This window comes from Zootoca vivipara, chromosome 4, assembly GCF_965207765.1.
Source record: "Zootoca vivipara chromosome 4, rZooViv2.hap1.1, whole genome shotgun sequence".
NCBI lineage: Eukaryota > Metazoa > Chordata > Lepidosauria > Squamata > Lacertidae > Zootoca > Zootoca vivipara.
Window position 1 is genome coordinate 49696802 of NC_142587.1, and position 17969 is coordinate 49714770.

At 43.2% G+C, this 17969-nt stretch overlaps 1 protein-coding gene across 1 annotated transcript in view; it reads left to right on the plus strand.

The window, feature by feature from the left end:
• DSCAM (DS cell adhesion molecule) overlaps positions 1–17969 on the plus strand; it is a 332481-nt gene that overhangs the window by 257964 nt on the left and 56548 nt on the right. The window contains exons 20-21 of the mRNA XM_035116259.3: positions 1390–1523; positions 11854–12007. Of these exons, the coding sequence (XP_034972150.1) occupies positions 1390–1523; positions 11854–12007 (288 nt within the window). The remainder of the gene's footprint in view (positions 1–1389; positions 1524–11853; positions 12008–17969) is intronic.

Sequence of the window (17969 nt, forward strand, 5' to 3'; positions counted from 1 at the left end):
TATCTTTTGGCGGGGAATCACATTTCTCTGAATTTTGCAATGCAGTTCCCCAACCAAATAATGTGTACAGAGTGCACATATTAGGGGAAAGTGTGCATCAAAATGCACACATTATGGAAATGAATACATTTTATAGGGTATTCAAAGGCAAAGGATAGGCTATATATTTCTCCTTGTGCCTATCTTTGTTCCGGAACTCTAGATTGATTAGACTAATTCAAAAGGATTTGAGGCCCACAAGCTGCATCCATCAGAACTGCTCCCTGTGGCTTCAGGCTTAATTTGATAATCAATTACTTTTAAGCCCACATGTCCTGTACAGATCATAAACCACCACCCTTTTTCAGGCAACTAATTACTAAGAAGAAACTGGTTTCTGCCTTCCTTAGGAGTGGCAAAAGGCCATTTGTAATGAACTGCCTTTTTTAAAAAACAACAACAACAACCAGAGAATTGTCAAGTAGTGTGTTTCTTGTGAATCTGTATACTCATTACCGAAAGGAATTAGATTCTTCCCTATAAGGTTTTAGCAGACAGGTATGGCTAGATATAGTCATTTATTCTCACATTAGGTTTTAAGCAGAGCCAAGAGAATTAATTGCAGATATAAAATGTGAATACTTAATGAAAGCTTGGCCTTCAGAACTGGTGTAGAGGTTCTTGAGCTCTTCTGGGCACATCTCTTGATTCAAGCAATGGGTTTAAGGTGATTTGCTGAAGTTTGATTATGTACATAATTCAAGCGGAGAGAAACAGTTCTTTGCAGCATTTAAATAAACTAAAAAAACAACAACCAGCTGTATGGCAATTCTGTAACATGATATATATTAACATTGACTGATTAACAGACCAATCCTATACATGTCTACTTAAGAAACAAATCCCATTATGTTCTGTGGAGTTTTCTTCCAAGGTTGCAGCCAAGCAGAGCAATCTAAACCTGCTTGGGACACCAGTGTGAACCTGTGGGGCTACTGCTGCATATGTAGCCTGGACACGCTAATGGCAGAAGGTGGGGAGCAGGTAGATTCAGCCTGGACCGTGTGTCGGCTCCAAGATGGCACAGCGATTGAGCCTGAATCAGGCTCTACATCGGCCAATGCTAGGTCAGCCATGCACCCTCGCCCTCATTCTTACAAACTCTCTCAATGCAGAATCATGAGAGATACTAGATATGCTGAGAAATTGAAACCGTTGTCCTTCGCCAAGTGGCCCTGATCACAATAGTTGAGTGTGTGTAGGCGTGATGCAACTGATGGGGGGGCATGGCAATGTTTTCCTCCCCCCAATTAAATCCATGGTTGTCGTGCTAAGTTTGCCCCACTGTGCAGTTCAATGTACACCAACGGGTTTCGCCTGCTATCCTAACTAACTGTGTTTCTCTTTCAGTTCCAGGTCCTCCCGCCGGAGTTAAAGCAGCCGCAGCCTCTGCTTCCACGGTGTTTGTATCATGGCTCCCTCCCATAAAACTGAATGGCATCATCCATAAGTACACCGTATTCTGCTCTCATCCTTACCCCACAGTAAGTGGATTTTGGATCTCCTACAGCATGAGGGTGGGGAGGAGCTTTTTCAGTTCAAGGGCCACCTTACCTTCCAAGTCCCGGACTGCAGAATCCGGGACCGGCAGCCGTGTGACACCGGAAGTTGCGTCGACGTAACTTCCGGTGTCGCTCCGCCCATCTATGGGCACCAAAAATGGCCGCCGCCGACACCGGAAGTCGCGTCTATGCACTTCCAGACATGCGTGGATGCCACTTTTGAAGCCGGCGGCGGCCATTTTTGGTGCCCATAGAAGGGCAAATCGGAAAGAAAAAATGGCCGCCGGCAGGAGAAAATAACAGAGAAAAACGGGAGACGAAGTGATACGGGGGACCACCGGGAAAAGGTAAGTAAAATTGGGGTTTTCCTGGAGAAAACGGGGTACTTGGCAGCTATGAGGGCCACAATTCTTTATGGGTAACCTCCTGGGGGCCACACGCCAGTGGAGGGCCAAGGATGTACATTTTACCTGTGCACAGTAGGCTGGTTTCTACACACATACCCCTGGCCTCTGCATCCTCCACTCTGGCAAGCAAGAAGCACAATCAAAGTTGAAGGGCACTTCAGCCAGAGGGCACAAATAAGGACAAGTGTGGAGGAAAGGGAGGAAGGCATGGGGAGAGGACAAAAAAAGGGTGTGATTCCTTCAGCTCACGGACAGCTCATGTGGTTAAATGCAACCATAGAGACTAGCATACTCGTTGTGGAAACCCTGGTGAAGTGAATTACACATGGCAGAACATAACAGTATTGGAATTACCTGTGCTTGCAGATAGCCATATTTGCATATGAAATAGTTGTCAGAGGAACGCAGCAAGATTGAGCATCGTGACACTGCCTTTGTTTTTATTAATAATGAGCCATGGCGGATGGCAGATTTTTAGATGAAAGCCTTCTCCTAGACAATGCATCTTTTAATTTGCATTTTCGCACAGTTAACATATTTTGAAGTGTATTTAATTATAGTTGTCCATGCATGTTTGCACCAATTTTTATCAATAGTATTTTGATGAACAGTGAATAAAAAAGCAAAATAGCCTTCATTCTGTGTACCATAGAAGGCAGAAGGGATTAAGGTCTGAGTAAAGGTACGTGAGAATTTGATCTTTCCCAATTCTGATATAAAGTGACCTGATCTAAACAGACCAGTATGATTTTTAAAAAAATATGAATCATTGAAATGATAGTTGTTGGTGGTGTTTTCTCTTAGGATCAATTATTTTTCAAAATATAGAACATGATCTTTTAAGTCTGGGATTCTCAGACTGTGGTGTGCAGACCACCAGTGGTCTGTGAGCTTCATTCAGGTTGTCCACAGTGTATTTGTGGATTTGTGGTTGAAACTGGGGGGTGGCCTATCCATTGCACTAAATAGTCATATTGATGTTTAATTGTTTTTAATTGCTTCTTTCATTTCCTGCACAGTATTTCATTGTATTGCAATTTGAATTCTGTGGAATAGAGTACAATATATAAGAAATAAAAGAAGCAATAAAAATACAGTTAAAAACCACAGCACAGTGCATTATGATTGCTACAAGAAGCAGAAACCCATTAAGTTGTCTGCCAATGCCCTCAACGATTTTCAAGTGTTCCATGGGAAACAACTTTGCTAACCACTTTCTTAGGTTTCCATGCGCTCTGGTTTCTGTCATGGTGTTTCGTTGCACCAGAAGCGGTTTAGTCATGCTGGCCACATGACCTGGAAAGCTGTCTGTGGACAAACGCCAGCTCCCTCAGCCTGAAATCAAGATGAGATCCACAACCCCATAGTCGCCTGTGACTGGACTTAACCGTCCAGGGGTTTACCATACCTTAGGTTATATAGAACTCTTCCTCATACTGGATCAGAAAGGAAAGGAAAGGATGTTCTGAGTTCAGCTGCCCAATGCAGATGATAACCTGCACCATCTGATTTCTATGTCTTAGTTTAAGACACCCATGAGGTGCCATAACCATAGTTGTATGGTTGTTTTTTTAGGAGTCTGTATGCAAAGTGCAAGTAGATAAATAGGTACCTGTAATGGTGTTGGGTGGCTTTCACACGAGTAACGCGCTCCAACTCCGTAACTGGTCTTTTACTGAGTTTTATTATATACAGTACATATGTACAAGACAGAGCCGCAAAATCCATGACTGTTCAGTCTGAGTCAGAATCTGGAAGTGCCGCACGGCGGGACTTCCACCAGAAAAACACCCTTGGCGCACAAAGCCTCCTCCTCTCCTCGCAATGCTTCTCCCCCCTACGCTGCTGGGGTGATGGAGCACTCCCCCCCCCCGAGCTGCTCAGCTGTTGAGCCGGTGCTGTAGCCCCTGGAGCCTCCCCTTCTGCAGCGCTCTGGTCTGACCCTCCAAACTTTCTCTGTTGAAACCTTGCACTCTCACCATCTCAAAGCTCCTCTGCCTGAGGGAGCCTTGGCACCACCCTCTCAGCCTCAGCATCTCAAAGCTCCTCCGCCTGAGGGAGCCTTGACACCACCCTCTCAGGCTCCCTGCTGACCCCTGGTGGTCCCTGACAGTACCGCTCCGGCGGGAAGGTAAACGGTGTTTCCATGTGCTGCTCTGGTTTCGCCAGAAGCAGCTTAGTCATGCTGACCACATGACCCAGAAAAACTATCTGTGGACAAACACCGGCTCCCTTGGGCAGTAAAGCGAGATGAGCGCCGCAACCCCAGAGTCATCTGCAACTGGACCTAATGGTCAGGGGTCCCTTTACCTTTTTATTCCTCTTGGTATGAATGAAATGGAAAAACTTCAACCAAATTTCATGCACTCCAAAACAAATTATCAGAGTTTCAAACAAATAGCAAGCAGGCTTCTCATTTGTAACTTCTTCATCATTTATTCAGAGCTCAGTGGGATTGAAGCCTGGGTAAACACGCTGTACCTTGTAAAATGGCTGTTGGTGTTTGAGGCTGCAGTCCTACACATAATTAAACAGGAGGCCACCAACTTGGATGCCTTTAAAAGAGGATTAGATAAATTCAGGGACGATAAGGTTATCACTGACTACTATCCATGGTGAGAGGCAATAAATGCTTCTGAATGCCTGTTGCTGGAAATCACAGGAAGGGAGAGTGCCTATTATGCTCAGATCCTGCTTGTGGCTTTCACACAGGCATCTGGTTGGCCCCTGTGAGAACAGAATGCCTTCCTGGATCTGACCTGATCCTACAGACTCTTCTTATGCTTATCTGGGAGTAAGTCTCATTGAATTCAGTTTAGACTTCTGAATAAGGCTGCACTGTAAATTACCCACAGACACTAAAGGAGTGAAGCCATGCCATTAGAATCTGTGGGATTTAAATAACTTGCAACTGGGACATATGGCTGCACTGGGAGGCAAAATCCCTTCCTTTTGTAGTAGTTATTTCCTAGGTTGCAGGGTCTAATGAAACACCTTTGCTCTGTCTCTGGACAATTTAAACACCCTGCACAGCTACTGGAGAGCAAAATTAAGCAAAGGTTAACAGAAACAAATGAAGTATTGAATCAACTTTTAAATATGGAAAATAAATGGACTTTTTTTTTTGTTCTCCATCTATGCTAGTGATGAGCAATTTGGTGGTGCTTTTGAATACCCAAAGGTACCTGGCTAGATTAGATGGACCGTTGTTCTGGTCCAGCAAGATAATTCTTAGGTACTAGTTACAGGTAGGTAGCCGTGTTGGTCTGAGTCGAAGCAAAATAAAAAAATTCCTTCAGTAGCACCTTAAAGACCAACTAAGTTTATATTTTGGTATGAGCTTTCGTGTGCATGCACACTTCTTCAGATACCAGATATCAGATACTTCTTCTTAGGTACTTGCAATCAATGAGCTAATTCCAAATGTTGGTTGGGGGCTGGTTGTGTGTATTAATGGATAAGGGAAAGGCACTCTACGCGTACTGCAGACTGTGCAGTGAAAGCAGCACAAGAAGTTAGAATCGTAAAATGTTATTGCTCTCTAGGTATTGTATATTTAGCTTTCTATTACCTGAATTCTGCTGAGTTCACATGTGCAGGGACACTTAGAACCTCCAGGCCCAAGATTTGTCAATGAGTCTGTGGGCAAAGGGACATGTATATGTTGGAATATAGCATTTGGTAATTTGCAGTTTACTGGAAAACATCACTGCTCAGTTTTGCAACAGGTGGGGGAGAAAAACATAACAAAATTCCAGAAAATTAAAACATGTCAGAAGCATTTAAACACTTTTAAAAATGCTTTCTGTTGGCTTGTTGGGTTTAAAATGTTCTTAAGCTGTTTTTCTCACCTCATCCATCCAGTAATATTATTTATTGCTGTGAGACCTCAGAGTGCAGCAAGAGATCCTGTTCTTGAATGAAGTTGATAAAATCAATCTAACAGCAATTGCCATGCAAACCCAGGTGACACAAGGCCTTTGAAACAAAATGTAACTGTCTGTCGGTTCTACAGTATTGATTGTTAGCGGATTTGTTATTGCTCATAGAATGTTTAGATTTATTGAACACATATTTTTCTCTCCATTGTGATTTTGGGGTTATTAATGCTGAGGAAGAGCTTCATTTGTTGTGCCTTATGATAGCCACCAGGTGGCACTGCAGGTTCTAGCTTTATCAGGCATGTTCCTGAAAGATTTTCTTCTCTTGTTTCTTTATTGAAACAGGGGTTGGAATATATTAGAGGGAGATTAACCACTAGAGAGTACATTCAGTAACTGGGTTTTGTTTCCAAGGTATTATTCTCAATACACACACACACACCTGTCAAGTTAAGCTTATTTGCACAGCTTGCAACATTTTAGCCATGTTTGAGATACTTTCAAAATTATATTTATGTCCTCCAACATTTCTCCAGTGAAAATAGGGACATCACATTCCATAATGATAATTTTACTATTTACACCCCACACATCTTACTTGGTTGCCCCAGCCATTCTGGGCAGCTTCCAAAATAATAATAATAATAATAATAATAATAAACATTAAGCATTAAAAAAATCAACTTCCCTATACAGGATTGCCTTCAGATGGCTTGGGGGTCAGATAACTCCATACCCTCTAACATTTCTCCAGTGAAAATAGAGACACCCTAAGCGAAAGTGGGACATTCCGGGATCAAATCAGAAAGCGGGACGACATCTCTAAATCAGGGACATCCCTGGGAAATAGGGACACTTGGAGGGTCTGTTTGTTTTGTTGATGCTGCAACAACTGGAACTTTGTCTAACGCTTACAGAAAAACTGCCTATGAACTTCTAGCAATTCCAAGACCTTTCCCTATTATAGTAGCATTTGCATCATTGCTTCAACTAAGGGAAGTGTGATGTTTCTAGCAGGCCACTAGGGGCCGCTGTGACACTCAATTCAATTTGTTTCTTGGCTCTTCCATTATCTGCTGCTTGCGTTTCTGATGCTCTTCGGAACTTCTTAAGTGGGTCAGCCAGCCTGATCCCCTTCATACAAGAAATGTATTTATTCACTCTGTACTTTCCTACAGTTTACGGAGGGCTTGCAAAATAATGCTGAAGCAACAACTCTCATCATGGCTGCATCTCTCCTGTCAACAGACGATGATAAAACACATCTCATCACTGGAAGCAGAAATTACAAATAATAGTCCAAGGAGCAATCAGATCAAAGGCTTACGGGGTGGGAGGTCTTAAAACTGTGCTACCCGATCATTAATCTGATGCCAAAGGAACTTCTTTGACAGAGTAGTTCATGCCTGCTTTGTGCTGGGCTGAAAAGGGACGATTGGATTGAGCTTCTTCCTGTGAGGTGATGCCAGAGTGACTCTGCTGCCATGGAGCTGCCTCTCCTGCCTGCCAAACTTGTGGGGTGGGGAAAATGAAGCGCCACCCACAAGATCTCCACCTGCAGAGGCCAGCAGACAGCGAAGGGCCTTGAGTCCTGAGCCTGCCTGGCTACCATTATGTGGCAGCATCAGCTGCAGGCTGGGGGTAGCAGGGCTGCAGGTGCAGTGGTGGCCCTGCTGTTCGGCATAGCCCTGTCACGGCTAAAAATTGGTCGCTGTTTCTTTAATGCTAAAAGAACTAAGTGATCATGAGTCAGCGGCCTACAATGCAACCTTTCACCTAATTGTACCTGTATACATAGAGCGGTCAATGTTGGTGGTTGGGTTGGTTGGTTGGTTGGTTGGATGGATGGATGGTAGGTAGAAAGCTGGTTGTGTTTGATGTGTTGGTCGTGGTTGGAGAAGTTTTTGTTTTTGTAATAAAAGCAGCATTCTGCAAAGCACTCTTTTTCGAGGACTCTTTGTGCCGACTAGGGTCCAAGGACCAGGCAATGGAGGCAAAGGAGGTCAGAACCTTTGCTTTTTTCAAAACACTGACAAGCCCCACCAGGCAGGAGAGGGGTAAGTTAGCATCTGAATCAGTCCACATATCCACCATTGGAAAGGAATATGGTTAAATCAAGTTGCATTCCCAAAGTAGGTCACTTAACTGCAGTTAAACCACTGTTCCTCCTCTGTGCGTGGCTTAAAGTCTGGAAGGATAGAGCAATTTAAGTGGAACAGTGCAGTAAAAGGATAGTGTGTCTAGAGTTTGCTGTGGGTTCATTTATTCCGCTGGTTCTCATCTTCCATTCTGCATCAAGATGTGGCATAAGATGATCTCACATCAACATTATGTTTTCCTGATGAGAGAGAGAGAGAGAGAGAGAGGAGAGGAGGGAAGCGGGGTGGTGGGGGTGGAACTGGGTTTAATGTTGCTTCAGAAGAACTAAAATAGTGCATGTGCCCTGGCCAGCCATCTCAAAAGGCTGAAACGTTAAAGCTATGTCTTTCTTCCCTTGCTAAATAAATTGCCTTTGCTGTTTCAGTTCTGTTTTCCTATGCCTTACTTTACACATCCACTTTTAAATATTTTACATTAAAGACATAAAGTACAAAAGTGTTATCAAGAGTTGATGAGAGAACCTATGCTAATCAGTAGCACAGGGCAGAGGTGGTTACCTGAACTACCAGCGAGTTGCTGCTGTTTACTGGCAGGGGGCAGGGATGGAAAGATCTCTCTCTCTCTTGCTCCAATGTTAAATTTAGTTTTTCACATTTTGCAGCAATAATAATAATAATATCAAAAATCCTCTTGAAAATTCATCAGCATTTTAGCAGAAATTCATCCCAACAAACACATTTTTATATCGTTTTGACTAATGTATGCATTTTTGCTAGTATTTCCCTCTAATATAATGCATTTTTGTATGTTACTGTCATTAACATCTCCGTTTTTATGCACACTTTCCACTAACATATGCATATTTGTAAACATTGTTTGGACGAAGGAATGCACCACAAAATTAAAGTCCTGATTTTGAAAGCTAAATGTGTTTCAGTTTCGGAGAGTGGGGATTTTGAAGATGCTTTAAATGCTTACCGAATTCAATTACTCTTCCATCCCTTGCAGGAAGAAGGGCAAGGAGGTGTTCTGGTAAGTGCAGTGGCAACACACCAGCTCAGCCAATTTGGTGTTCCTGCTGCTGTGTTTGCACCATGCTGACCTGCCCTCCCCACAATCCCACCCCCCTCCCACTAAACAGCAATGACTCACTCACAGGAAGGTCTGGTAATTACCTCCACCCTACTACTTTGTCCACTGCTAAACAATATGTAGAGTAGTCTTTGTCAGCTGAGTTTATATTTAGCATTCATTGAGGTTATTTTATTTTTATGTTTTTGTCTGGTTGAAGAGGATACTTTATTAAAATAGGCAGATCCTTTATTCCTTTTGTTCCCCATTCAGAGGTCTTTTGTTCAAGTAAGCAGTACACCAATTTTGTAAAATGGAAGGAGCTCATTTTGCAACCATAATTAATACAATTTGAAATTATGGAAGTATTAGCAATAATTCTTTGTGCAAAGCAGCCTGGGAACTTGAGGACACAGCTAATGCTTCTCTTCCTAGAACTCATAACAGGTCCTTGGGGACTTCAAACACCAGGTGAACTTGGAACAACTCAAATGCCGACAGAGAGTGCCCCACACAGGTAAGCAAGGGAAGGGGGAATGCAGACTGCACCCTTGTTTCTACTCTTGAGTCTTGTCTGAACTTCATTGTTCTAACACATTGTTCCTTCCCAACAGTGGGGAGCAATGTCAATGTGTCCCATGCCCAGGGAAGACATACATCCTCGCATCCAGGTACGCTGTCTGTTGGCAAATGCCAGATCATTGCCACTACTGGCCAAAGATTCATGAGCACTCCTGCACTACAGGATCACAGCCCAGGTGTATGGAGCAGAACAAACAGCATGGTTCTATGCAGTTGGACACATGGTTTCCCTGCAACCCTCAAAGGGTAATGGGTATGTAGAATCACTGTCTCTGGAGCCTCCAAGCTGGGGCATCAGCACTGACAGACACTCGTCACTCCAACCACCCTCCTCTCTCATTTCTCCACAAACACCTACATGGTGGTTTGGGGACTATGCCTCAAATGCTGACTGTTGCTCTGCCTGTCTCCCCTTGCTCTTCACAGACCAGGATATACCCCGTTCAATTCAGACCACAAGGGAGACCTGCCTTGCAACTTGCAGCAGCAACCACGATGCTTCCATCCATTCTATCATGAGGTTAATGTTGCTCAGACAAGCTCCAGTATCCTTGCAAGCTCCTCGGCAGATCGTTATACAACAGATGAAGGGTGCACCTAACGTGGAGCCGACGCCATAAAGAACACTCTCAAACCAATGCCCATCACACAGAAGTCCTGCTGGTCCGGCAAACTGACCTGTGTTCATCTTTGCTTTCCAGGATATCTTCCAAGCCACATGCTCATCAATAAAGACCATGGTTTTGTCGCCTGTGTTGTGTCTTTGTTGCTAGGGGTTGCGGCGCTCATCTCGCATTATTGGCCGAGGGAGCCGGTGTACCGCTTCCAGGTCATGTGCCCAGCATGACTAAGCCACTTCTGGCGAACCAGAGCAGTGCACGGAAACGCCGTTTATCTTCCCGCTGTAGCGGTACCTATTTATCTACTTGCACTTTGCCATGCTTTCAAACTGCTAGGTTGGCAGGAGCTGGGACCGAGCAACGGGAGCTCACCCCATCGTGGGGATAGATAGGGACCCCTTTTTCCCACCACAGTATGATCTGGTCTCAGGATGGGACTGTGAGAGGCTGGGTGGGGAGTGATATGGGCCAAGAAGCAGTAACCCCTCCAGAATTTGCTCACTCAGGTTCCCGGACTGAGTGTCTAGACTGTTAGGGTGCACAACAGGATGGGCATTGGTGCTGATGCTAGGATGTGTTCTGGCTCTCTATTCTGAGGGACGTTAGTGCCTTTGTGAGCTGTTAGTATTTGTGCTTTTCTGTCTATCTGTTGCCTCTGATTTATCAAGATAGCTAGAAGTGATATAAGCAGGCAAAACTGTGACCCCCCCCCCCAAAAAAAATGGTGGCATAAAACAAAGTGAAGATGTGAAGTTTAGGGGATGCTGGATTTGAACTGCATAAATTTAAAAAGTAGCATGCCACCAAAAAATAATAACAAATAGCCAGTCAGAACAGCTCAAGCAACCTATCACAAGAGCAAACCCAGGCATGGACCTGCCCTCAATCACCTGCCACACTAATCCATGCTCTGATACCATCCCATGCATATGGATGCTCATGAAGATAACTTGAAAGCCACAGCCAGTGCGAAATGCAGAAACCAGGTTGTTAAGCCGATCAGCCAGTCTGAACCATAGCACACTGGTTCTGAACGAATGGCCCTGACTGTCAATACACTTCTGGTCTGAATTAAGGTGTTGGCGATGATATATAAACCCCCAGATGATTGAGGACCAATATTTGAAGGAGCATCTTCTTCTATAATGTCTTGCTTGAAGGTTAAGATTTGCCAGAGAGACCCATCTCAGTACGCTGCTTCCAGGAGTTATATACAATGTGAGGATGCAACAGAGGGTGCTCTCTGGGGTTGACACCCTGGTTGTAGAATGCCTTTGTCTCTGAGCTACAGCTTCTGCAAACTACTTTATTTGTTTCTATCCCTGCTTGAGACGTGGTTATTTGCTCAAGCATCCTCTGGAAATGGTTCCACTTCAGATATTTTTTAAATAATTGCTGCTCTATAGCTTTATAGCTGATGTTAAATTGTTATTTTTTACCTGCTCTTACTGTTTAATGGATCTTTGGTTTTCAAATTAGTTTTATTGCCTCCCACCCCGAGCTCTTATTCTGAAGAAGGACCGAGTTTAAATATAAATACATTGCTTTCCCTAATCTGTAGTGGTTTAGAGGTAAAGACTCTTGAGTGTTGCGTCACGTGTACAATACATCATTTACCTTAGTTTGGGAATGTTTGTCTCTCCTGTCACAGGTAATCAGCGAGTTTGAAGCTACTCCTGACTCATTTTCCTACAGAATCCCAAATCTGAGTCGGAATCGACAATACAGTGTCTGGGTGGTGGCTGTGACGGCTGCAGGGCGAGGCAATAGCAGTGAAATTATCACCGTGGAACCATTTGCTAAAGGTGAGGAGTCTGCTTGACATAAATGGATAGCATACATAGCAGATTTTGGGCGCTGAAAGAGATGAAAAGGCCATTGGGCTGTAGTCCTAACCAAATCAGGGGTAATCCCTATTGAACTGAATGGAACTTACTCCCAGGTAAATGAGATTAGAACTGTAGCCTAAATTACTTGTTGCAGGGCAGAAGTACTTGTTTGTAGATCACAGTGGGTTGCAGGTCCAAAGCACTGGACAGAAATGCAGTATTAACAATGCAATGGGAATTGGTGAGGTGGCTATGCCTCCTGTTCAGATCTTGCTTCCCCCTTCTCACTCCAAGCAGGACTTTTAATCTTGTCTCAAAGGACCGGGTGGGTGGGAAGGTCTGAAGAGTAGGGGGCAGGCACAGTATCTGCACCATCTCCCACTGAAGCATTACAATGTTGAAGGTGAAAGTGGATTATGGCATTGTCTGACAAGCAGACCTGTTGGGTATGGAGGAACTTTTTGTTTGCATTTTAAAACAAACCAGCTTTATCCACATTTTCCTAGGCTAGTTACACAGATGTATAACATAATTATACTTTTCCAAAGTTTGTGATACATTTCTTTGCTGAAAAATGTACCACAGTGCCTTGAAAATTATCTTACAAGAAAAGGCATTTAGAAGTGAGTGCAATGAGATACATATTTAATCACAAAATGTGTACTTAAATGTGTATCTAAATATGGATTTATTTATTTTTAAAATCAATTCAAAACCAGGATGGAATGAATCTGGGCTGCATCAATAGGAGTATAGCATATTCTAGAGCAAGGGAAGTAATAGCACCACTGTATTCTGCTCTGGTCAGACCTCACCTGGAGTACTGTGTCCAGTTCTGGGCACCACAGTTCAAGAAGGATACTGACAAGCTTGAACGTGTCCAGAAGAGGGCAACCAAAATGATCAAAGGCCTGGAAACGATGCCTTATGAGGAACAGCTGTTTAGCCTGGAGAAGAGAAGGTTAAGGGGTGAGATGATAGCCATGTTCAAATATATAAAAGGATGGCATATAGAGGAGGGAGAAAGGTTATTTTCTGCTGCTCCAGGGAAGCGGACACGGAGCAATGGATTCAAACTACAGTGGTGCCTCGACTTACGAAGGTAATCCATTCCGACGGCAGCTTCGTAAGTCGGAAATTTCGTAAGTCGAAGAAAGCCGCTTATCGCGGCTTCCCCCATAGGGATGCATGGGGGGGAGATGGAACATTCGGAAGTCGAAGAAACCGCATCTAAAACTTCGCCAGTTGGGGAAACCCTATCTAAAGCCGCCCACGGTTTCCCTTCGGATGTTGGAGAATTCGTTAGCACGCGGCCATTTTCTTCAGATGTCGAAAATTTTGTAACTCGAGTCATTCGTAACTCGAGGTACCACTGTACAAGAAAGAAGATTCCACCTAAACATTAGGAAGAACTTCCTGACGGTAAGAACTGTTCAGCAGTGGAATTTGCTGCCAAGGAGTGTGGTGGAGTCTCCTTCTTTGGAGGTCTTTAAGCAGAGGCTTGACGGCCATATGTCAGGAATGCTTTGATGGTGTTTCCTGCTTGGCAGGGGGTTGGACTGGATGGCCCTTGTGGTCTCTTCCAACTCTATGATTCTAAGAATTCATCAGTGAGCCCACGTGAAATGGACATAGGCCAGAAAGAGACTGATCAGCCCATCTCTCTGCACAGCTAAAAGACCGTTACAGAGCAAAGAACTCAGTTTGACACATACCATAGAGAATGGCATCTATTATAAATACCAGGGTCCTGGGTCCTGAGAATCACCGTTTTAAGGGGAAATGAAGCTTCTAGCCTTCATGGTTGCTGAGATACATCTGGATATATGTTGACAATGTTTGCTAGCGCAGAGTGATGCAAAACTAAGCAGGCCATTTTGCCCTTGAGACAGAAACAAGCAGGTTTCTTTTGATGGCACTTAAGAACTATCAGGAGCCTTGTGCTCCTGGAGCCTCACTAGTATCTGCTAGCAATATAATGTAATTTCATTAGCTAGGCTTCATTTACTCCTCTTTTGATCAACAGAACTGATTTTTTGTGTGTGACTTTAATTAAATTTTTTACTAGAACAATCCTCTTGAGAATCCAAAGCTTCTCTTGAAGATGCCATGAGCACCACAACGTCAGGATGATCATATAGCTCATAGAATAATGTTCTTCCTTTCCTCCCCTTTATGGATCCCAGTGGTCCACTAACAGCTTCCTGAAGCCATTTTCCTTTGCTCTCCAAGGATTGCTATGTAAGATTTTCCTTTTAAATATTATTTGGACTGGATAAAAATCCACCGAGATTAAGCATTCCAGTTACATTTGATGCTAACGCCTGTTCTCACATTTGCCTAATTGGTGTAAAATGGATTCCTGGCCTGTAGTCTCGCCTTCCATATTAACTGCTATTTCTAATCAGCATTCTTAATTTTGCACGTTGCTTGTTAATGCATTGTAGTTCTTAATATTGTGCTTTAGGAAGAAATAGGAAGGATAAAAATGGGCTCTTCTTGAAATAAGAATTGTCCAGACCAAAGATATGGTTCCAAAGCTTTACCAACAGAAAGCAGACACTCAGAACAATGATGTTACATTCAGATAGTTTCATAACATCATATGCTTGTCCAGGCATATGTACAGCATCTTAGGAATATACTCCAGACAGAATTCAAAACATAGCTCTGTCTCTACCACAGCCTGCATTCCAGCCTGAGGCTGTGTTCTCCATGTGAGAGATCATTAACACACATCTTTTCTTCTAGGGTGCTTGAGAACAAAAACTGAAGTCCAACTTATACAAAATGGAGATTTGCAATTGAATCTTCCCCATGTGATCTAAAGTTAAACACCTCATGGCAGAGTAGCAGAGATACATTCTAAGTTAATTTCCTTTTTTCTTTTTATATGCTTTTTATTAGTTTTCTTACTTAACAAATTTACTAAATAATAATAATAACAAAAGGAAAAACATATATAAACCCATAAATCCATAAGTTCTTAAAAGAAAACCTATGCCACCATGTTTTTATTCCCAATTACTAATCTTTCTCAATAGACTTCTGTCTTCCTCAAAGCGGGTCTGTCTTATCTATTTGTTAAACTGCTTCTTTGATCATTTTCCCATTTCTTCTGTTATCTAAATAATATACGTATAATCTATCTTGTAATTTGTGAAAATCAATCAACATTCTAAGTTAATTTTCAACCTGGTTGGTTCTCTGCAACTGCTTCTTTTAGCTACAGAGGAAGTTTCCATGCTGTGCATGTAACAGTACACATACAGAGTTACATTCCATTTCAATGTACAATTAAACAGTTATACCTAACAAAATGTATATAAAGCATCATAATTACATTAATGGATGGAATAAAAGAAGGTTTTTTAAAGGACGGCCCATCCTCTCCTATGCACACAGAGCTGCATGTGAAGAGATGTGCATATATTTGGGCATTCTTCCTTCACCCTGGCACTTGATCAATGTGCTGGATTCACTGCTGCACACCTTGGCAATGTCAATAGCAAGAGGCCCTTCTGCACCTCATGGGTTTCCAGGTGTAGGTTCCACCCAGGAGGCATTGACAGTGGCAGACTATCAAATGCCCATATGTGAGGCCCAGATGGGCCTCCCATTATTAGCAATGGCTTGGCACTTTATGTTGTGTCCAGCAGAGTGCCAGCAGGCTCAGCTCAGGGCTGGTTGGAGGAAAGGAGGGCAGGCTTCCGTAGAATTCCTAGGGGAAATCTCCTCTGATGCACATTAAACAGCTTATGTGTAGCTTAGCAGACACAAGAGGGAGTGCAAACATGCCTTGAGTGTAGTAACACTGAAAGCTGAATACAGCAGGTCCAGACTATTCAAATATTCACATGATCCATAGGAAAAGTTGCAGATGTTCACCAAGCATCTGAAGACTTTGAACTTGGATTTTTGTTGTTGTTGCTGCTGCTGCTGCTGCTGCTGCTGTTCAGGTGGATTATTTCTTCAGTTATGGGCAGTGTTTGGATAAAGGAAGGAAGGAGGCATTCAGGTGTCCAAGGCAGGGGGAAATGGTTGAAACAGAGTTCCTCCTTAAGGTACTTCCTGTTGAATAATTGAATAAGCAACTCCAGCTGTTTTCTGCACACTAGTGAGCTCAGTTTTTGTTTTACACAAGTCTTAGACACCTGGGGAGCTGCATTGGCTCCTCCTGGATCTTTTTTGCTGCTGCACCGAGCTAAGCAAAGGTCTAGCTTAGCCTATGCATGGGGAACCTCTGGCTCTTCAAAAGTTGCTGAACTACAATTCCCATCAGCCCCCAACAAGTATGGCCAATGACCAGGGATGGTGGGAATTGCAAATTCAGCAACATCTGGAGGCCTTGGCTTTGTGTCTCACCTGAACTGGGACTCATTTTTAAGCTCTCTCCTGCCTAACCCATATGTGCTAACCACTAGAATCAGAAGCAACTTGGCGTAATGCTTGGCAACTTGTGAGTTATGTATGGTGGCAGTACTACTGTTCACCCATAGCTAAGATTTTAATTCCCCAAGAGGGGAATGTACCAATATGCTTATGTCCTTGTTTGTGAGAAACTTGAGTTTCCTGATTTAGGCACTGCTTTTGCTAAGCCCCTTGGGAGCGGCTGTATCAAATGCCCAGTGTCAGCTGCTTAATGAGCTGTGGATTGGTCCCTTCCAGTAGCAGAAATTCTCTCTCACGTGCTTTGATACTTGTTGTGCCTTCAGGTCGGAAGAGAAGCATAAAGTGTCCTGGCTTTTCTCACAGCTGCCTCAGTTTCACTACTGGTGTGCCACAACATCACTGCTTCTTTTGTCAGATGTCATTCTCACATGTAAATTTCTTGGCAGTTCACAATTCATTTATTTTCATTTAGTGCTCACGTATTATTACAGGAGCTTAAATGCAGGCTGAGTGAACTGTCAAAATCTGCTTTGTCTTAGGAACATTTCCCATCACTGTAGAAAAGGAAATACCAACATTTTTCTGTAGCTACCCATCCTCTGTCAGAGTATCAATAATACAGATCTAAAAATCAAAACTTGTTGCAAAGGATGAACTTGGTTGGTATTGCCACCTGTTAGAAGTTAACTAAATATTTGTTGTTTGTACTGATTTGTTATGGAGCAAAGAAGGGAAAACTTCAGAAGTTGAGCAGATAGCCAAAACAGGAAATGTTGTTGGGGCCATTAGTTTTGCACAGATGTGCATACTTCATAAACAAAAATCTGTTTATTTGGGGGGGGGAAATATGCCACTTTTCAGCCAAGAAGACTCCCCAAACAACATATATAATAATAAAACCAATAACAAGACAATCTCTGCTCCAAAATACTGCAAATATTTGCAAATGGTTAGCAAAACAGGAAATCCTGAGCAGGTCTCACAAAAATAAAAAATATATGCTAGAACTGAGAATCAAAGAGAAGTTTCTATTTGGCAAGCACAAAGCCTTGGACAAAGGTGACCTAATCTGGAAGAATTTCCTGGAACTCTTTGTATAAACTGTAGATGTGATTATGTCATGCACATGGGGTGGGGTTGTGATGCTGCCAACTGCTCCCTCCCATCCCTCTCAGCTTTCTTTTACCCCTCTTAAGAACATAATATGAGACTGCTGGATCGGGCCAATGGCCCTTCTAGTCCAGCATCCTGTTCTCACAATGACCAACCAGATGCCTGTGGGAAGCCTGCAAGCTGGACATGAGCACAAGAGCACTCTGCCCACTTGTGATTCAGTTATTCAGTTCTGGCTCTGACCATGGAGATGGAACATAGCAATTATGGCTGCTATCCCTTCCCTCTCCACCCTTTCTATTTATGGATTTGGTAAGGGCCGTGGATACACAGGCCTGGAATGCAAAGTCAATGCTGTATAAGGGACAACAACAAAAAGCCCAGTAGATTTGGAAAGAGGAAAAATTAGGAGGAAGGGTGCAGAGACACATGA